Raw genomic sequence first — 23317 nt, 5'->3', positions numbered from 1 at the left:
GAATATAATAATTCCAATGCCAAAGAAAGCAGGTGTTGACAGATGTGAAAATTACCGAACAATCAGTTTAATAAGTCACAGATCCAAAATATTAACACAAATTCTTTACAGACGAATGGAAAAACTGGTAGAAGCCGACATCGGGGAAGATCAGTTTGGATTCCGTAGAAATATTGGAACACGTGAGGCAATACTGACCTTACGACTTATCTTAGAAGAAAGATTAAGGAAAGGCAAATCTACGTTTCTAGCTTTTGTAGACTTTAGAGAAAGCTTTTGACAATGTTGACTGGAATACTCTCTTCCAAATTCTGAAGGTGGCAGGTGTAAAATACAGGGAGCGAAAGGCTATTTACAATTTGTACAGAAACCAGATGGCAGTTATAAGAGTCGAGGGGCATGAAAGGGAAGCAGTGGTTGGGAAGGGAGTGAGACAGGGTTGTAGCCTCTCCCCAATGTTATTCAATCTGTATATTGAGCAAGCAGTAAAGGAAACAAAAGAAAAATTTGGAGTAGGTATTAAAATCCATGGAGAAGAAATAAAAACGTTGAGGTTCGCTGATGATATTGTAATTCTGTCAGAGACAGCAAAGGACTTGGAAGAGCAGTTGAATGGAATGAACAGTGTCTTGAAAGGAGGATATAAGATGAACATCAACAAAAGCAAAATGAGGATAATGGAATGTAGTCAAATTAAGTCGGGTGATGCTGAGGGAACTAGATTAGGAAATGAGACGCTTAAAGTAGTAAAGGAGTTTCGCTATTTGGGGAGCAAAATAACTGATGATGGTCGAAGTAGAGAAGATATAAAATGTAGACTGGCAATGGCAAGGAAAGCGTTTCTGAAGAAGAGAAACTTTTTAACATCGAGTATAGATTTAAATGTCAGGAAGTCGTTTCTGAAAGTATTTGTATGGAGTATGAAACGTGGATGATGAATAGTTTGGACAGGAAGAGAATAGAAGCTTTCAAAATGTGGTGCTACAGAAGAATGCTGAAGATTAGATGGGTAGATCACATAACTAATGAGGAGGTATTGAATAGAATTGGGGAGAAGAGGAGTTTGTGGCACGACTTGACGAGAAGAAGGGACAGGTTGGTAGGACATGTTCTGAGGCATCAAGGGATCACAAATTTAGCATTGGAGGGGAGCGTGGAGGGTAAAAATGGTAGAGGGAGACCAAGAGATGAATACATTAAGCAGATTCAGAAGGATGTAGGTTGCGGTAGGTACTGGGAGATGAAGAAACTTGCACAGGATAGGGTAGCATGGAGAGCTGCACCAAACCAGTCTCAGGTCTGAAGACCACAACAACAACTACAACAACAGATGTAAAAGCTCGTCATAAGCAAAGAAGGGAAAGCTGAAAGGTGGAAGGAGTACATAGAGGATGTGTACAAAGAAGGTGAACTTCAAGGCAATATTATGCAAGAAGAATTTGACTGCACTGAAAGACCTAACATCAAAACCTCCAGATATCATACACTCAGATCTGTACCATACATTGTGTGTCGATAGAGTATCAACCAAAACTCCGATTTAATTTGTATTATGCTCTGTCGCCAAGCAGAATGGGCATAAAAGTTGATTCATAGTAACACCAAAACTACCAGAGCACACAAAAAGCATATCTGTGAGCGAAATTGTGTGTTGTTTTCGTGAGTGATTTGGTAGTGCGGTAGATTGTTGTACAAAAAATTCGGGGGTTCATTTTGTTTGTTTTCATTTTATGGGACTGGGGTTCAAATCCCAATGAGGGCAAATTATTTTTTTTCCCCACTGTATTGTGTGTGAAAGTGTTACATGGAACATTATTTTCCCGACATGTAAAAGGGCTGTTTCGAGTTTACAACAATGTCCTCTTGGCAGTCTGCTTTTGATTCATTTATTTGAAAGTAGTAAATCTATAGAGTACCTTTGTAATTTCACAGAACAGAAAAATACAGAAACAATTGCATCACATGTGTGGAAGTAGTGGTGGTGGTGGTGGTGGTGGGAGTGGGAGTAGTAGTAGTAGTAGTAGTAGTAGTAGTAGTAGTACACACAATAAAACTAACAGTAGTAAGCACAAATGAAATAATACAGCTAATGTATGTGGCACTACCATCTGCAGTCACTTATTGTTATTGTTATTATTGTTGTTATTATTATTACTACTACTACTACTACTACTACTACTACTACTACTTCCACACTTGTGATGCAACTGTTTCTTTATTCTTTTGTCTCACTGTTTCTGTTTATTCTGTGAGACTACAAACGCACTAGCTGCTTCATCACAAGTCACGTCTGTTTCCCAAAAGTACATTTCTACAAACTCCAAAATGCCTTTTTACATGTCAGGAAAATGTTGTCCCACATAACACTTTCACACATAATGCGGTAAAGGAAAAAAAAGTTGTTTGTAGGATTTGAACCGCGGATGCCAATCGAGCGCTCTACCAACTCCCGTATGGAAACCAGATACCTCGCAGAAATGCTTTTCACATGCTCTGGTAGTTCTGGCGTTACTTTTAATTAACGTTTACGCCTTTTCTTCTGGAAGACAGCACATAGTACAAACTAAATTTGAGTTGTGGTTGATAGTCTTATCAGCATACAATGTTTGGTCCAGGTCTGAGTGTCCGACATTTGGAGGTTTGGGTGTAAGGCCCTGGGAGGGGAGGACATTCTGGAGAACTACTGATCGCCTTGGGAAAGTCATCCATGACAAAACTCTTCCATCTGGTGTGTAAGATGTATGTGGCACTTGCAGCACATTGCTCTTGTTAACAAACTCATTAACATAAACATCTTTCATTTACACAAGCATCCTTCTTAGAGCAAACATCTATTGGCAAAAACTCAGAGTACAATTTGCTTAATTTTAGAGCCAATAATCTCAGCCTTCAGACTTACTTTCAGCCACATTGTTTGATATTCACAGCCACGAGACGTAATGGAATGAGGAGCCAGTGACTGACACAAAGCACAACAATCCTGTGAGTTTCTGCTGCACGTGTGAGACTCTTACACACTAGAGTGCCTTTTGGTACAGAGATGTCATGGTGTAGGAGGACATCCTGTGAATGTTAGCAGACTGGTATTGAGCTGAAGTAGTCACAGACGGATAATTTCTAGCCAGTAGCTGTTTAATTTTATTAGGAATTTTGACATGAAATGACACACAGAATGAGGTGTCCCGTACAACCATTTGAAATAAGTGCTTAAATTTTATTTTCATACCTCTTTCAGTTTCTGAACAGTGGAGGATTGCAGGTGTAAAAACTGATCCATTTCTTTCACTCACCATGTAATATAAGCTTCAGTTGCACATAAACCTAAAAAGCTGTTGTGGACTATGGTTCAGGGATACCAACATGTGTTGCAGTTAAAAAAAATAATTTTTGGGAACAGAATTAGAAAAGTGTTCCTTCAGTTTCATCAAACAGTTTGAATATTTCTTATTTACTGAAAGAACTATCCACCAGATTTTGACTTGGTGTCATTGTGAGTCTGTTGTTGTTGTTGTTGTTGTTGTTGTTGTTGTCGTCTTCAGTCCTGAGACTGGTTTGATGCAGCTCTGCATGCTACTCTACCCTGTGCAAGCCTCTTCATCTCCCAGTACTTACTGCAACCTACATCCTTCTGAATCTGCTTAGTGTATTCATCTCTTGGTCTCCCTCTACGATTTTTACCCTCCACGCTGCCCTCCAATACTAAATTGGTGATCCCTTGATGCCTCAGAACATGTCCTACCAACTGATCCGTTCTTCTGGTCAAATTGTGCCACAATCTCCTCTTCTCCCCAATTCTATTCAATACCTCCTCATTAGTTATGTGATCTACCCATCTAATCTTCAGCATCCTTCTGTAGCACCACATTTCGAAAGCTTCTATTCTCTTCTTGTCCAAACTATTTATCGTACATGTTTCACTTCCATACATGGCTACACTCCATACAAATACTTTCATAAACGACTTCCTGACATTTAAATCTATACTCGATGTTAACAAATTTCTCTTCTTCAGAAACGCTTTCCTTGCCATTGCCAGTCTACATTTTATATCCTCTCTACTTCGGCCATCATCAGTTATTTTGCTCCCCAAATAGCAAAACTCCTTTACTACATTAAGCGTCTCGTTTCCTAATCTAATTCCCTCAGCATCACCCGACTTAATTCGACTACATTCCATTATCCTCATTTTACTTTTGTTGATGTTCATCTTATATCCTCCTTTCAATACTCTATCCATTCCGTTCAACAGCTCTTCAAAGTCCTTTGCTGTCTCTGACAGAACTACAATATCATCGGCGAATCTCAACGTTTTTATTTCTTCTCCATGGACTTTAATAGCTACTCCGAATTTTTCTTTTGTTTCCTTTACTGCTTGCTCAATATACAGATTGAATAACATCGGGGACAGGCTACAACCCTGTCTCATTCCCTTCCCAACCGCTGCTTCCCTTTCATGTCCCTCGACTCTTATAACTGCCATCTGGTTTCTGTACAAATTATAAATAGCCTTTCGCTCCCTGTATTTGAAAGAGAGTATTCCAGTCAACATTGTCAAAAGCTTTCTCTAAGTCTACAAATGCTAGAAAGGTAGGTTTGCCTTTCCATAATCTAGCTTCTAAGATAAGTCGTAAGGTCAGTATTGCCTCACGTGTTCCAACATTTCTGCGGAATCCAAACTAGTCTTCGCCGAGGTCAGCTTCTACCAGTTTTTCCATTCGTCAGTAAAGAATTTGCGTTAGTATTTTGCAACTGTGACTTATTAAACTGATAGTTCGGTAATTTTCACATCTGTCAACACCTGCTTTCTTTGGCATTGGAATTATTATATTCTTCTTGAAGTCTGAGGGTATTTCGCCTGTCTCATACATCTTGCTCACCAGATTGTAGAGTTTTGCCAGGACTGGCTTTCCCAAGGCCGTCAGTAGTTTTAATGGAGTGTTGTCTACTCCCGGGGCCTTGTTTCGACTCAGGTCTTTCAGTGCTCTGTCAAACTCTCCATGCAATATTATATCTCCCATTTCATCTTCATCTACATCCTCTTCCATTTCCATAATATTGTCCTCAAGTACATCGCCCTTGTGTGGACTCTCTATATACTCCTTCCACCTTTCTGCCTTCCCTTCTTTGCTTAGAACTGGGTTGCCATCTGAGCTCTTGATATTCATACAAATGGTTCTCTTCTCTCCAAAGGTCTATTTAATTTTCCTGTAGGCAGTATCTATCTTACCCCTAGTGAGATAAGCCTCTACATCCTTACATTTGTCCTCTAGCCATCCCTGCTTAGCCATTTTGCACTCCCTGTCGATCTCATTTTTGAGACGTTTCTATTTCTTTTTGCCTGCTTCATTTACTGCGTTTTTATATTTTCTCCTTTCATCAATTAAATTTAATATCTCTTCTGTTATCCAAGGATTTCTGTTAGCCCTCGTCTTTTTACCTATTTGATCCTCTGCTGCCTTCACTACTTCATCCCTCAGAGCTACCCATTCTTCTTCTACTGTATTTCTTTCCCCCATTCCTGTCAATTGTTCCCTTATGCTCCGCCTGAAACTCTGTACAACCTCTGGTTCTTTCAGTTTATCCAGGTCCCATCTCCTTAAATTCCCCCCTTTTTGCAGTTTCTTCAGTTTTAATCTACAGTTCATAACCAACAGATTGTGGTCAGAGTCCACATCTGCCCCTGGAAATGTCTTACAATTTAAAACCTGGTTCCTAAATCTCTGTCTTACCATCATATAATCTATCTGATACCTGCTAGTATCTCCAGGATTCTTCCATGTATAGAACCTTGTTTTATGATTCTTGAACCAAGTGTTAGCTATGATTAAGTTATGCTCTGTGCAAAATTCTACCACACTGCTTCCTCTTTCATTTCTCTTCCCCAATCCATATTCACCCACTATGTTTCCTTCTCTCCCTTTTCCTACTCTCGAATTCCAGTCACCCATGACTGATTTTCGTCTCCCTTCACTACCTAAATAATTTCTTTTATCTCATTATACATTTCATCAATTTCTTCATCATCTGCAGAGCTAGTTGGCATATAAACTTGTACTACCGTAGTAGGCATGGGCTTCGTGTCTATCTTGGCCACAATAATGCGTTCACTATGCTGTTGGTAGTAGCTTACCCGCACTCCTATTTTTTTATTGTTTATTAAACCTACTGCTGCATTACCCCTATTTGATTTTGTATTTATAACCCTGTATTCACCTGACCAAAAGTCTTGTTCCTCCTGCCACCGAACTTCACTAATTCCCACTATATCTGCCTTCAACCTATCCATTTCCCTTTTTAAATTTTCTAACCTACCTACCCAATTGAGGGATCTGACATTCCATGCTCCGATCTGTAGAACGCCAGTTTTCTTTCTCCTCATAACGACGTCCTCTTGAGTAGTCCCCGCCTGGATATCCGAATGGAGGACTATTTTACCTTCAGAATATTTTCCCCAAGAGGACGCCATCATCATTTAATCATACAGTAAAGCTGCATGTCCTCGGGAAAAATTACAGCTGTAGTTTCCCCTTGCTTTCAGCTGTTCGCAGTACCAGCACAGCAAGGCCATTTTGGTTAGTGTTGCAAGGCCAGATCAGTCAATCATCCAGACTGTTGCCCCTGCAATTACTGAAAAGGCTGTTGCCCCTCTTCAGGAACCACATGTTTGTCTGGCCTCTCAACAGATACCCCTCCATTGTGGTTGCACCTACGGTACGGCCATCTGTATCGCTGAGGCACGCAAGCCTCCCCACCAACGGCAAGGTCCATGGTTCATGGGGGTAGGTCTAATAAACTTAATATTTATTGTTTCTGCTGTTTTCTTGGTCTCTAGTTTCAAAATAAATAAATAAGAATCTTTCATTGTGTTAAAGAGCTAAGAAAAAGATATAGGTGCTTTGTGACAGAACAAATGTACGTAAATGCTATTTTTGGTTCCAGATAGTGGCTGTAGGGGATACTTGTGGTTCTGTGAGTTACATTCTAAATGAAAAAGTGTGATCTGAATCATCACTCATATACAAGGGGGAAACAATGTGAGCATACAAAACGTAACTGCAAAATTATCGTACATTTGACATTCACCACAGTTTTGAAGAGCGATAAAGACACAATGAGTGAAAAGTGCATACTGATGTGTGTTGTATCTATGGCCCTTCAGCATTGTCAGTGGAGAGCAGTTTGTAGTCTTCAATAAGTATCAATTAGCATTGGTGCTGAGTACACCACAGTGATTACACAAGAGATTTAGCATTCTCCAAGAACTATTTTGCAATATATACGAGATGTAGCCAATGAAGTGAGAAGTGATACCTTGCTTAAAGCAAAGGATGCCATCGACCAGAACTAGTGTGCTATCCTCATGATATGGGATCTTTCGGTGGACAGTGACCACAGAACAGAGCAGAGAGCACATGCTTTAGCTCAAAAGATAATAACTGTTGAGGTTTCCTGTGTTCCCCATGTCAGTCATCTAATACTAAGAGCCATTTCCTCATTCTTGCATAATACACAGCAGTTGTTACTTCATTTGGCACTAACACACACACACACACACACTCATTTAAATTACACCCATATTCATCGTGGCACATTATAATCATAAAATAGTTTCTGAGCAACTAAGAAATGTTTCTTTCACAGACATTCAATTGATAAATAATTCTTTTTCACATTTAAAGGGGTTTTATACTTAATATATGAACTGCAATTTAATGTTGATTATTCACTGTTCTGTTTCAAAGATTTCAGTCCAGGAACATGAATCAAAGTTACCTGTTATGGTGTGGATACATGGAGGAAGTTGGGCATCAGGAGCAGGAACCTCAAATTATTATGGTCCCGAATTTCTGATGGACCGTGGAGTAGTGTTTGTCAGTATCAATTATCGCTTGGGACCATTTGGTAAATATGTCAGATTTAATTTTATTTTAGATACATTTTGTTTAAAGTTTACCACTCTAGCTAAAAAACAATAATAAATGTAATTTTTGGTAATCTCAAAATACTTATTGTACGATGCTGGAATTGTGGGACAGTTGCTCAGAAGGACAGATAATATTTTTTAATTGATAAAAATGTTTTATATCAGTGTGAACGAATTGAAGTATTTGTATTAGCAAAAGTTTAATGACAATATCAGTATCAGTGCTTCCAGGGCACCACTGAAGGTCAATACTCATATGTGGATGGTACTAGTTAGACTGGGGAGTTACAGTTCAAGATTGATGGGGTTAGTCATTTTAGCAAACTTGCAAGAACTGTTGTACAGTCATAAATTTCATGGTCTTCCCTTTTGGGGTGAGTAGTGTAAGGTTTATTAAATAACAGTTTGCACTGCTGTAGCAGTTGCAGGAAGGATTGTTAGACCTCTGTGGACAATCTGGCTGCCATTGGTTTCAGTGCAGCCCAGCCCAGCAAAGAGGTTCAGGGAGAGAGAGTGTGAGGCCCTCGTAATGTACTGCACCAGGGACATATTTTTGTGTATTTTCGCCGACACTTGGCTTGCTTTAGGCTTGCGGCTCATGACAAAAACCAGTGAAAGGTTTGCTTATTCCATGCATACACAATGCCATTTCACCAATCCTGGATTTGAACAACAAAGAGAAACATGTTTCCAGTCTAACAATGAAGCTATGACCCTTGTGCTAATGTGTGTGCGTAGAGTGGGAGAAAACTTACTACCTGAAAGGGCTGGGGCGAGAAGTATTTCCACCTCTGGAACGGTGCTTAAAATGCACATACGTTATTTACTGCATGCAGCCTACATCTGCACTACACATTGATACATTGCAAATGTTGCTAGTAGGCAACAATGGCATGAAAATTACTAACTGCTTGCAAACTGTGCCAATTTGATTAACAGCAGCAGGGTCTATAATTTGTTGAACAAACTAATTATCTGTTGTCAGTTCACTCATTTATTTTTCCTCCATGACATTTCAAGATGCCTGTCATGCCATCTTTTTACATTCATTTGTGTTGTGAACATTATTTCTTTATTAATGGTGTTGCAGAATTATACAATGGACATTTTTAAGACAGTTGTTGTAAAACATCGTAAGTAAAGAGACAATGTTAATGACATGTAAATAAATGCAAACATCTGAAGATTTGGTGAACATACACAAAAGTACTCTCAAAAATGCTTGTTTTGGAACATAATTTGTTGGTGGAAAAGGGGTGCCATTCATATCAATGTGTTACCCGTAACCATTGAAGTCACGGGCGCTATAGTTTTGACTTAATGTGCTAGGAGCGCTGTTGTCGTGTATGTGAACAAGGCATGCAGGTCAGCAAAGATTGCACATACTTGTCTTAGACTGCGTGGAGCAGATACTCCCGAGCTAACTTCCACATTGATAAGACATTAAGCTTGCCTGTGCACTCATTATATGGTGTTGAAAATGAAATGACAAGGGCCACTAAATTAGGCATCATGCTAACAAAGTGTGTGTGTGTGTGTGTGTGTGTGTGTGTGTGTGTGTGTGTGTGTGTGTGAGCAATACCTATCCATAATTGTGAAAGTGTTGCCAACACAGGATTTTATGCATGACCTGACCTCTCGTTGATGTTCCATTAATGTTGGATGAGATTCATGCCAAGTGGTCTGGGTGGCCAAATAATTCACTTGAATTGTTCAGAATGTTCTTCAGACCAATAACAAATACTGTGACCCGGTGATACGGCATGTTGTCATCCACAAAAATTCCATCATCATTTGGGAACATGAAGTCTCAGTTGGTTCAGTTAGACAAAAGATGCAATTCATTCCATTAAGCACAGCCCACACCATTATGGAGCCACCACCAACTTGTCCAGTGCCGTGTTGACAACTTGGACCCATGGCTTCATTGGGTCTGCATCACACTTGAACACTACCATCAGCTCTTACAAACTGAAAAGTGGGACTCATCTGACCAGCCATGGTTTTCCAGACATCTAGGATGCAACTGATATGGTCTCGAGCCCTGGAGAAGCGCTGCAGGCGATGTTACGCTATTCGCAAAGGCACTAGCAATGGTAGCCTTCTGCTGTAACCCATAAACACCAAATTATGCCACACAGTCTTAATGGATACATCCATCATACATCCCACATTGATTTCAGCAATTACGTCATGCAGTGTTGCTTGTCTGTTAGCACTGACAATTGTATACATATGTTACTGGTCTTGGTCAATAAGTGAAAGCCATTGGCCACTGTGTTGTCCATGGTTAGAGGTTATTCCTGAAATTTGGTATTCTCGGTGCACTCTTGATGCTGTGGATCTCGGAATATTGAATTCCCTAACAATTTTGAAATTATATGTCCCATACATCTAGCTCCAACAACCATTCCATGTTCGAAATCTGTTAATTCCCATTCTGTGGACATAATCACATTAGGAACTTTTTCACATAAATCGCCTGAATACAGATGACAGCTCTGCCAATGCACTGGTCTTTCATACCTAGTGTATGCGATACTATGGCATCTGCATATGTGCATATCACTGTCCCATGACTTATGTCACCTCACTATGTATTGAGCACCATCAGTGGTAACCATACTCGATCATGACAGTTGCAAGTCCTCTAACCTGATAACATGGTTCCTTTTAGGCCTGTAATGTATTCATTTTTAAATGTGTGACTGTGAGGGATGAATGATAAGGCAGTTGTGGGAGCCTATAGGGGGCAGTACCTCTTGCTCCTGTGCCCTCCTGTTGTTAGCACTGTTAACTTTCTTTCAGATGACTTCCAATTCTTTGGTAAAGGCATGTACTGAAGAAATAGTTTCTGCTGATGAAGATTTCTAAAATACACAGAGGAAGGGCATTTGTTTTCCATATACCACTTTATATAGCAAGAGCCCCTTACTTTTGTGGATTTTAGATTCATGACTGGCTACTACAATGCCAACAGGTCATCCCAGTTTTTGTACTTGTGGTTCACGTAATTACTCAGCATTTTCTTTCTTGTCCTATCCTACACTACTACTTTGTACGACCGTCACAGCTTGAATGACGTGCACTGTTTTCTAATGTAAACTTTTTTAGTAGCCTACTCAATTTTATGATCAATTCATTCCTTGCACACTGTTCCACATTCTTTTCCTGGGTCTACTGCCAGTAGTTCTCCACAATTGTGGTTGTTGGTATACAGTGAAGCACGCTGCTGACAGTCAGGATCACTATTCTGTACCACCTACTATTTATTGGCTAAATCGTCATGCCTGTACTGTTTGACTTGGCCCATCTGCATTACCACATTTCTTCCTTGGATGTGTAGTACTTTGGGTTAAAATTCACCATCTTGTGAGACTGCTAGTGAATTCTTTCAAATGGAGAAGCCTTGTCAATGCCGTGTGGTCAGACACCAATATGAAATGTCTGCCATGCAGGTAACAACATGGGCATGACTCATACATACTTCTTTCATTTATTTATTTACTTACTTACTTACAAACACAGTTCCATAGGACCAAATTGAGGAGCAAATCTCCAAGGTCATGGAACATGTCAGTACATGAAATTACAAGATAGAAGTAATAACAGATAAGATAAAATGTTTATGAACCCCCAAAAAAAAGTCAAGCCATAAGTTTAACTAAATACAGTCAACAATATTACATAGGAATTGGCAGAATAGGAGGAGTGACCCATGAGAAAACTCTTCAGTTTTGATTTGAAAGTGCATGGATCACTGCTGAGATTTTCGAACTCTTGTGGTAGCTTATTGAAAATGGTTGCAGCAGTATACTGCACACCTTTCTGCACAAGAATTAAGTAAGTGCGATCCAACCGTCTTCTTGGTGTTTGACCTCATGACTGCCCCTTTCTTCCAGTTTTTAGATTTGGTCTCACCTTTTATGCCTTTTACTGTGTGTGTTTAATGTTTATTATTTTATAATTTGACTCCCTTGACTCTATCCATCCACTTTTAGCGGACCCTCTTCCTTCTGTGACTAACTTCGGATTTGCGGGACTGATGACCTTGCCGTTTGGTCGCATAACCCCTCTCAATCAATCAAGTGCGATCCAAATGCAGATTGGGTTTCTGCGTAGTATTAAATGAGTGAAAGCTGCTGATTCTTGGAAATAAGCTGATATTGTTAACAACAAACAACAGTAAAGAATATGTATATTGAGAGGCCATTGTTAGAATACCCAGACGAGTGAACAGGGGTTGACAAGAGGTTCGCAAACGTACACAACTTACTGCTCGAACTCCTCATTCCTGAGCCAAAAATATCCTTTGAGAATGGGAAGAGTTACCCCAAAATATAATACCATATGACATAAGTGAATGAAAATAAGCAAAGCAGACTAATTCTTGTGTCGAATGATCACTTACTTCAGGCACCATTAGAATAGTTAAAAATGGCAGTGCTAAGTCTTTGAATGAGATCGTGAATGTGGGCTTTCCATGACAATTCACTATCTAATTGAACACCTAGAAATTTGAACTGCTCAGTTTCACTAATCATATGCCCATTCTGTGAAATTAAAAAGTCAGGTTTTGTTGAATTGTGTGTTAGAAACTCTAAAAACTGAGCCTTACTGTAATTTAGCATTAGTTTATTTTCTACAAGCCATGAACTTATCATGAACTGCACTATTTAAACAGAGCCAATGTTACACAGAACATCCTGTGCTACCAAGCTAGTGTCAACAGCAAACAGAAATATTTTAGACTTACCTGTAATACTAGAGGGCATATTATTCATATAAACATTTAGATTCAAAGGACTCATTTATTATGTTTGCTAATGGGTTTTGTATGCTGTCTATGTGTCTCTTCAGAACAGAGACTGGAACCTTATTTATGCCTACTGACTTCTTATTTTTGCTCATTATCTTCCTGACTTCAAGTTCTGTTGTGGGAAACACCATTGTGCTTTCTGCATTATTCATTGCAGGTGCTACACATTAGGATTATTTTGTTGCAACTTCTCTGCAGTACCAGAGAATTAGAAAATCCTTAGGAATTGGCAGGTTCTGAAAATGAAAATTTCTCTACTTCCATCTTCGATCTGTATGTTGTTACACTTACGTTCTTTTTCCAGTTTTGTGTTTTATGACATACCATACTACTTTCCGTTAATTTTCAGCATTATGTATTATTTTGTCAGCGAATGTTTTTTCAGCAAGCAGTACCCTCCTCTGTATCTTTCTGTAATTGTGACTGTAATTTTTGAACCATGGATTAGTGCAGTGCTTTCTTAAAGAACTGAGGCATTGAAGTGTGTCAGAGGACTTTTGAATAGCCACAGTTATCCATCTGTTTTTCATAACTACTGCTGTTGAAGTGATTACTCTTGGAAATATCTGCTCAAAAATTAAACATAATAAAGAATTTAGAGACATTAGCACATATATTATTTTCCATATACACATCATCCCAGGTTCGATTTTCCATTGTCCTAGAAATAGTGTGTAATTTACATTGAGAGAAGAACTTGTTGTAGGTCTTCAATTTTGTGGTTTCTACACATCCTTATTATCTGTAAGTAATGATCAGAGAGCAAACATCTCTGTAAAATACTTTATATTCTCCCTGTCAGTATTTGCAAGTACGTGGTTTAACATTTACACCGAAGTTTTTTCTATATCCTCGTAGCGTTACTAATTTAATCTTCAACAATTGTGTTTATGTTCATGTCTCTGCATACTATTATTTTAATTTTGAGGCCTGAGACTTTCCAGGACTCCACTTAATTTGTTGAAGAAAGTGTCTACATTGCCACTAGATGAGCAGTACATGCACAGAAGATTTATTTTGTAATGGATGCCTAGCTTTGGTACTTCAGCAATTCCCAGTTCAAAATGTTTATTGACCCTAATTGTGATCAGATCTTCTCTAGTGTTAAAATGTGTGCCACTTCTGACATTCGAAGGTGATTGTACATTAGTGACTTGCACAGTCATGTGATGACAGCACTGTGTTTTATTTGTGTGTTTATGCCAGTGCTCTCTGAGACATAACACTATGCTGTTCAACTAGCTCACTGTACTTTTAAAATACTCTATATTTTGATGAAGAATAGATAATTCTGTTAGCACACTGAACTCGCATTCAGGAGGATGCCAGTTCAAACCTGTGTCCGGCCATCCTGATTTATGTTTTCGATGAGTTCCCTAAATTGCTTCAGGCAAATGTTGGGATGGTTCCTTTGAAATGGCACAACCAACTTCATTCCCCATCCTTCCCTAATCTGATGAGACCTATAACCCCGCTGTTTGTTCCCCTTCCCCAAATCACCCAACCAACCAATAGATAATTCTGGGCAATTTTTTTTGTATTTGTTCTCATTTTCTTTTCCTTTCTGATAACTTGTGACTGTGCATTCTCGTGTGGAGAGATCTCTATAAACAGGTTGAGATTCTTTCAAGGGAAGGAAGCTTGTTGTCATGATTTATTGCAAAATATTGCATAGTCCTCCTCCTCCTTCTACATCATAGGTTACTCCATAGATTACACTTAGTAAGTCCTTTGCTAAGGTAGTATAATTTTCCCTGGCCATTTATTTCGTAGGATAGAATAAACCCAATAATAAATTACCAACCAAGCGAGATGGCACAGTGGTTAGCATACCGTACTCGCATTGAGGAGGATGATTGTTCAAACCTGTGTCTGGCCATCCTGATTTAGGTTTGCGGTGATTTCCCTAAATTGCTACATTGTGTGTTTATGCCAGAATGGTTCCGTTGAAAGAGCATGGCTGACTTCCTTTCCCATCATTTCCTAATCTAATGGGACTGATGACCTTGCTGTTTGATCCCCTCTCCAAAATCAACCGACCAACCAATCCTCTCTCTCTCTCTCTCTCTCTCTCTCTCTCTCTCTCTCTCTCACCAAAAGGGATATGTGACACTTTCTCTCTCTCTCTCTCTCTCTCTCTCTCTCTCTCTCTCTCTCTCTCTCTCTCTCTCTCTCTCTCGCTCTTAGCACAGTAGTGTCAGCAGTTCTTCCTGTCTGAAGTCTCCATGAATTTATTTCATATTCCTATCATATCTCACCCGATACTTCATAGGCTTGTGACTGGGGCACCTCAGTGTAGTGACACCTCTATTGGAAATGCTCTGTCCTACAAAGTCTTGCAGCCTGTCTAGCTCACAATTACTCCTTAAGAGTTTCTAGCAAAAACAATATGTTGTAGAGGTTTAAGATCCAATGGGCCCACTTTGGAGAAGGTAATTCTTAGAGACAGTATGTAATAACATCCAGATTGCTGCTATAGTAGTTTAATTATGTATTCATTGTGATGGATCCATTTCAGACCACCAGCAAGATTTACATAACATTTTTAATTTTATTATAATGTTGGTTAATCATGTTTTCAGGTGTACAAATTTGGTACTTATGTCCCTATGTGATCAGGGGTCACTGTCACTTTGTACTGTGTTAAAATGTGGTGTAGGTTTAGGACTCTTATTCTATAAGCGGTTTTGTGGGTGGGTCCTGCTGTTAATGGTTCTTCCTTGTAATTTTTAAATATGGTGTTTTATTCTCATATTTGACAGACCGACAGTTGTGATAATTTTGCCAAAGATTCTATACAGTTACAGTTGCTATGGAGTGTTGGATGTTGTAATTTCGGTTAGTGTGTATGATCTTTGTAACTGATATCTCTGTGGTGTAGTTGTTGCTTCTGTCCATTATCTTTGGTTAGGAATTCAGTAAAATTTTCTATGTCATGTTTGTTTAAATCCATTCGTTCATTTCAAATTTCATCGGGGTGTTTGTATCATGTGTATGCAGATTTCTGTCTCTTCAAGTACATTCATTGTTAAATCTTAAGGTAATTTGTGTAAAATTTTCGTTCCTAATTCCATTCATTCTGAGTTGTGGTTACCACTATTTTGGTGATTGAAGAATGTAAGAGGATTATTTTTGCTAATACTCGTGTGCTTGTTTTTCCTAAGGGAAGTCTTTGCCGTATATTGTTGTTGGTTGTACATGCGAACTGGATATTTGTGTTCTTCATTAGTGCATTTAATTTGTTTGATCATTGTACCTAAATATTTTATAGGTATGTAGGTTGGTTTTCTGTTTTTCAGTGTTTCTCTGGACAATTTTTTATCCTTCTGGATTTTTGGTTGCATAGGTAAACTTTTCCCCCCCATGAACCATGGACCTTGCCGTTGGTGGGGAGGCTTGCGTGCCTCAGCGATACAGATAGCAGTACCGTAGGTACAACCACAACGGAGGGGTATCTGTTGAGAGGCCAGACAAACGTGTGGTTCCTGAAGAGGGGCAGCAGCCTTTTCAGTAGTTGCAAGGGCAACAGTCTGGATGATTGACTGATCTGGCCTTGTAACAATAACCAAAACGGCCTTGCTGTGCTGGTACTGCGAACGGCTGAAAGCAAGGGGAAACTACGGCCGTAATTTTTCCCGAGGGCATGCAGCTTTACTGTATGATTAAATGATGATGGCGTCCTCTCGGGTAAAATATTCCGGAGCTAAAATAGTCCCTCATTCGGATCTCCGGGCGGGGACTACTCAAGAGGATGTCGTTATGAGGAGAAAAAAAACTGGCATTCTACGGATCGGAGCGTGGAATGTCAGATCCCTTAATCGGGCAGGTAGGTTAGAAAATTTAAAAAGGGAAATGGATAGGTTAAAGTTAGATATAGTGGGAATTAGTGAAGTTCGGTGGCAGGAGGAACAAGACTTCTGGTCAGGTGACTACAGGGTTATAAATACAAAATCAAATAGGGGTAATGCAGGAGTAGGTTTAATAATGAATAGGAAAATAGGAATGCGGGTAAGCTACTACAAACAGCATAGTGAACGCATTATTGTGGCCAAGATAGATACGAAGCCCACACCTACTACAGTAGTACAAGTTTATATGCCAACTAGCTCTGCAGATGACGAAGAAATTGAAGAACTGTATGATGAAATAAAAGAAATTATTCAGATAGTGAAGGGAGATGAAAATTTAATAGTCATGGGTGACTGGAATTCGACTGTAGGAAAAGGGAGAGAAGGAAACGTAGTAGGTGAATATGGATTGGGACTAAGAAATGAAAGAGGAAGCCGCCTGGTAGAATTTTGCACAGAGCACAACTTAATCATAGCTAACACTTGGTTTAAGAATCATGAGAGAAGGTTGTATACATGGAAGAACCCTGGAGATACTAAAAGGTATCAGATAGATTATATAATGGTAAGACAGAGATTTAGGAACCAGGTTTTAAATTGTAAGACATTTCCAGGGGCAGATGTGGACTCTGACCACAATCTATTGGTTATGACCTGTAGATCAAAACTGAAGAAAATGCAAAAAGGTGGGAATTTAAGGAGATGGGACCTGGATAAACTGAAAGAACCAGAGGTTGTACAGAGTTTCAGGGAGAGCATAAGGGAACAATTGACAGGAATGGGGGAAAGAAATACAGTAGAAGAAGAATGGGTAGCTTTGAGGGATGAAGTAGTGAAGGCAGCAGAGGATCAAGTAGGTAAGAAGACGAGGGCTAGTAGAAATCCTTGGGTAACAGAAGAAATATTGAATTTAATTGATGAAAGGAGAAAATATAAGAATGCAGTAAATGAAGCAGGCAAAAAGGAATACAAACGTCTCAAAAATGAGATCGACAGGAAGTGCAAAGTGGGTAAGCAGGGATGGCTGGAGGACAAATGTAAGGATGTAGAGCTTGTCTCACTAGGGGTAAGATAGATACTGCCTACAGGAAAATTAAAGAGACCTTTGGAGAGAAGAGAACCATTTGTATGAATATCAGGAGCTCAGATGGCAACCCAGTTCTAAGCAAAGAAGGGAAGGCAGAAAGGTGGAAGGAGTATATAGAGGATTTATACAGGGACGATGTACTTGAGGACAATATTATGGAAATGGAAGAAGATGTAGATGAAGATGAAATGGGAGATAAGATACTGCGTGAAGAGTTTGACAGAGCACTGAAAGACCTGAGTCGAAACAAGGCCCCAGAGTAGACAACATTCCACTGGAACTACTGACGGCCTTGGGAGAGCCAGTCCTGACAAAACTCTACCATCTGGTGAGCAAGATGTATGAAACAGGCGAAATACCCTCAGACTTCAAGAAGAATATAATAATTCCAATCCCAAAGAATGCAGGTGTTGACAGATGTGAAAATTACCGAACTATTAGTTTAATAAGTCACAGCTGCAAAATACTAACACGAATTCTTTACAGACGAATGGAAAAACTGGTAGAAGCCGACCTCGGGGAAGATCAGTTTGGATTCCGTAGAAATACTGGAACACGTGAGGCAATACTGATCTTACGACTTATCTTAGAAGAAAGATTAAGAAAAGGCAAACCTACGTTTCTAGCATTTGTAGACTTAGAGAAAGCTTTTGACAATGTTGACTGGAATACTCTCTTTCAAATTCTGAAGGTGGCAGGGGTAAAATACAGGGAGCGAAAGGCTATTTACAATTTGTACAGAAACCAGATGGCAGTTATAAGAGTCGAGGGGCATGAAAGGGAAGCAGTGGTTGGGAAGGGAGTGAGACAGGGTTGTAGCCTCTCCCCGATGTTATTCAATCTGTATATTGAGCAAGCAGTAAAGGAAACAAAAGAAAAATTCGGAGTAGGTATTAAAATCCATGGAGAAGAAATAAAAACGTTGAGGTTCGCCAATGACATTGTAATTCTGTCAGAGACAGCAAAGGACTTGGAAGAGCAGTTGAACGGAATGGATGGTGTCTTGAAGGGAGGATATAAGATGAACATCAACAAAAGCAAAACGATGATAATGGAATGTAGTCGAATTAAGTCGGGTGATGCTGAGGGAATTAGATTAGGAAATGAGACACTTAAAGTAGTAGAGGAGTTTTGCTATTTGGGGAGCAAAATAACTGATGATGGTCGAAGTGGAGAGGATATAAAATGTAGATTGGCAATGGCAAGGGAAGCGTTTCTGAAGAAGAGAAATTTGTTAACATCGAGTATAGATTTAAGTGTCAGGAAGTCGTTTCTGAAAGTATTTGTATGGAGTGTAGCCATGTATGGAAGTGAAACATGGACGGTAAATAGTTTGGATAAGAAGAGAATAGAAGCTTTCGAAATGTGGTGCTACAGGAGAATGCTGAAAATAAGGTGGGTAGATCACGTAACTAATGAGGAGGTATTGAATAGGATTGGGGAGAAGAGAAGTTTGTGGCACAACTTGACCAGAAGAAGGGATCGGTTGGTAGGACATGTTCTGAGGCATCAAGGGATCACCAATTTAGTATTGGAGGGCAGCGTGGAGGGTAAAAATCATAGGGGGAGACCAAGAGATGAATACACTAAGCAGATTCAGAAGGATGTCGGTTGCAGTAGGTACTCGGAAATGAAGAAGCTTGCACAGGATAGAGTAGCATGGAGAGCTGCATCAAACCAGTCTCAGGACTGAAGACCACAACAACACAGGTAAACTTTTTCTTTTTTATGTCTGCGTTACTATGTCAGAGTTGAAACCATTTTGTTGTGCCGTTTATTGTAAGTATCAAGTCCTTTCTGAATGGCAGCTTGTTCAATAGTAGATTTTGTATTCTGTTGATCACAGCTAGAAATTATGCTTGCTTGTGTGGCTTTGGGTGGCATGAATTGGCATGTATCATGTTGTCAGTTGTTCTGTGCTTTCTGTAAATTTCAAAATTGTGTAACATATTGTTGTTAGTGATTGTGAGGTGCAGGGAATTATTTGATTTGTTTCTCTCTGTTTACATGGTGAAGTGGGTTTTAGGATGTAGTTTATTTAGTACCTGATTGATATGTTGGATGTCATGTTCATCTCCATCTGTAAGGGCAAGCGTGTCACCCATGTATCTAAAATAATAGATAATTTTCTTTGTTAGGGATTTGTGGCTGAAACAAAATTCTGATATATTGTAAAAAATATTGCCAAGCTGGTGTCAGTACTGCAAATCTTGGTTTCACCTTCCAATTGGGAGTTTCTATTGTTATTGAATTAATAATTTTGTGTTGTAACTAAATTGCAGAGATCTATCATTTCTTGGATGCCTGTAATTCAAATTTATCCACTGGTATATTTGTACACAGATTGGTTATTCAGTTTGATTGCAATTACCAATCTGTATACAGGTATACCATTCCAGGAGGTAAATACAGTCACACAGAATAACCTGTCATTATATAGAAAAATGCCAGTCGGAGGAAACAGTGTTAAAATATTACTTCTATGTCGAAAATCCTTACATGCTCCATAAGTCAGGTTGCCTCATCAATCTCTGCCAATGTTGTAAATGAGATTATTACCCCTGTAAGGCCCCACTCTGACTATGAAACTGCTGTGGATAATCCCTTCAGAAAGGGATGCAGCACTCGGTGATTTGCCTCATGAATGATTGCTCAACTTGTGTTAGTCTCATCCGTAAGGCCACAGGTCTTTGCTTTCACTTTTTAGTTGCAGTAGAACTCCTCTATCCCCTCCCCAGGCTTCGTAGTAATACTGATCTTTTTTTTTTTTTTCATTTTTTTTCTTTCTGGAATACGGGCTAATTTTCTTGGACTGATAGCTTGCTAATAGACCTTTCTGAATTCAGCAAAATGTTTGCATGTGCCATAGTTGCTTCTGATGTGCGAGCTTTGCCAGTGAGCTGAAGTCAGGTCACATTAATGAGTTATTTGTCATCCCATTGTGTGTATTTTTGCATGTTCCATTATGAAGCCTGTTTATGAGTGTAATTCTTTGTTATCCACACAAAGTTGTTCTACTTTCTGCAACAAGTGCTGTTCTGTCTGCTGTGTTGAAACCTTCTCTGTTAATAGCCTTCTTCCATAATTTGCTATTCAAATTCAGGGTGATAATAATAAAAACAACAAAAAGGTGTGCAAAGGTGACTTATACAGTGCTGCTCTCTCATATTTGAGCTGTGCTGAAACCAGACTGCCATCATGCTGTTTCCTTGGTGCGATTGTTACACTGCCTCTGTATGAATTGTCCCTACTTCACAACCACAGTGTGGCATTCATTGGGGTACTAACACAGGCAAAGAGGCTCTGGAGGTATTAGCCTCTGGAGCTGAATGTAGAGGCAATCACAGAGTTGGATAAGTATGTCTAGGACCTGTATTGTGGTGAGTTGATGGTACCCAGAGTTGGAGTGGTGACTGACTGCCTAGACCTCAAGTACAGAGGAGGACTGAGTTGCATCTGCTTCATTGCTGTCAGGAGCCCACCTAAAAAGAACCTTGCTGTTGCAAGTTTACATTGCATTGGCAACTTTTGGTGTCCACTATAAGATAAGAAGCCTGGTGTCAGCAACTACTATAAAGCAGGTGGCTGAGCTGTGGAAATTCATTATGGAGCATGCCACTTATCCTTAAAGCCAGGGCTGGGAAATATGGCTGCTACTGTTAGTTTATTAGTGAAAGAACACACTTCAAAATTGTCAGGTCAGAAACTGATCAACAGTATCAAAAATATCTTCCTCTTGTCTATGCTAATGCACATTGTAATGTCCTCACATATCACTTCCCTATGTGGCTGCCTAAGACAAAGTAGCAGGTCTGGTTACTGGTATAAGCAGATTAAGCCAGTGTAAGAACCAGAGTGATGGTAGCTCATTTCTTATGTTGTAAGGCTGAGTTGCACACCTCACTTATATGTGCTGAAGCTTTACTCGCTAAAAATGGAAAAGGTTTTACAAAACATAAAGTTCTCAAACAAACGTGTATTGGGCAAGTTAGCGAAATATTAAATGATTGGTGCAATCTTGAAGGATTAACAATGGTAGCCAACTGAAAGAATGTGTGATTAGATAACAAATGATTTATTTTATATCTTCGTCAACACAATAATGAATAACACAAAGAAATTTGTTGAAATGAATGGATAAATTGATAAAACATTGTCTGTGGTGTTAAGTTTGTATATTTGCAGAACATGTGCTTCCAGACTCCAATATGTATTTATTTATCAAAAAGGTGTACAGATACATAGTCATGAAGCACCACAAATTTGTAAAAATCCTGTAGCTAAGTCATGAAAATGTAGGTCAACATACTTTGAATATACGTGAATATGTTACTCTATTACATGCCAGAAACAAGTGTGAAAAACTGCTAAATTATTAACAGTCCTGAGGTGTTCAGGTCCAACACCCACAAGTATAAACTGGTGCACCCATTTCATTACCCAAAAACAATCACTTTAACTTTTATACCAACTGATCTCTTACCTCCATGCATGACTAACAGATACAGACCAAGAGCATGCTGATAGACGGTCTTACAATACCCCCCCCCCCCCCCCACGCCTCCCACTCCCCACCCCCACCCCCCGCCCCCTCCAAGTCAAACTACAATATAACTGCTGAGTTTTATAAAATTGGCTGCAATTCAAATTTTTCATGTTGTACATATACACTGAAGTGCCAAAGAAACTGATATAGGCATGCCTATTCAAATATAGAGACATGTAAACAGGCAGAATTTGGCTCTGCGGTCAGCAGCATGTATGTAAGACAGTTGTTAGATCGGTTACTGGTGCTACAATGTCAGGTTATCAAGATTTAAGTGAGTTTGAATGTGGTGTTATAGTCGGCGCATGAGCGATGGGACACAGCACCTCCGAGGTAGCAACATAGTGGGGATTTTTCCCATATGACCATTTCACGTGTATACCGTGAATATCAGGAACACAGTAAAATATAAAAACTCCGACATCGCTGTGGCTGGAAAAAGATCCTGCAAGAGTGGGACCAATGACGACTGAAGAAAATCAATCAGTGTGACAGAAGTGCAATCCTTCCACACGTTGCTGCAGATTTCAGTGCTGGACCATCAACAAGTGTCAGTGTGTGAACCATTCAACAGACCATCATCGATATGGGCTTTTGGAGCCAAATGCCCACTCGTGTATCCTTGATGACTGCATGACACAACACTTTTCGCCTCGCTTGGGCCCATCAACACCGACTGTTGATGATTAGAAACATGTTGCCTGGGCAGATTAGGCTTGGTTCAAATTGTATCGAGCGACGGATATGAATCCATGGACCTTGCATGTCAGCAGGGGACTGTTCAAGCTGGTGGAGGCTCAGTAATGGTGTGGGGCATGTGCAGTTGGAGTGACCCCTGATTCGTCTAGATACAACTCTGACAGGTGACACATACATAAGCATCCTGTCTGATCACCTGCATCCATTCATGTCCAGTGTGCATTCCGACGGAGTTGGACAATTCCAGCAGGACAATGCGACGCCCCACATGCCCACAATTGGTACAGAGTGGCTCCAGGAGTACTCTTCTGAGTTTAAACACTTTCACTGGCCACCAGACTCCCTAGACATTAACATTATCAAGCTTATCTGGGATGCCTTGCAACGTGCTGTT

General features: G+C 39.7%; 1 protein-coding gene across 1 annotated transcript in view; it reads left to right on the top strand.

Annotated features, from left to right (window-relative positions):
* The window catches only part of LOC124606793 (venom carboxylesterase-6-like), a 142004-nt gene that overhangs the window by 49748 nt on the left and 68939 nt on the right, over window positions 1-23317 (top strand). The window contains exon 3 of the mRNA XM_047138862.1: window positions 7743-7902. Coding sequence (XP_046994818.1) covers window positions 7743-7902 — 160 coding nt within the window. The remainder of the gene's footprint in view (window positions 1-7742; window positions 7903-23317) is intronic.

The sequence above is a fragment of the Schistocerca americana genome, chromosome 3 (genome assembly GCF_021461395.2).
Source record: "Schistocerca americana isolate TAMUIC-IGC-003095 chromosome 3, iqSchAmer2.1, whole genome shotgun sequence".
NCBI lineage: Eukaryota > Metazoa > Arthropoda > Insecta > Orthoptera > Acrididae > Schistocerca > Schistocerca americana.
Note: the sequence above shows the minus strand (reverse complement) of the source record. Positions and strands in the feature narration are given on the sequence as shown.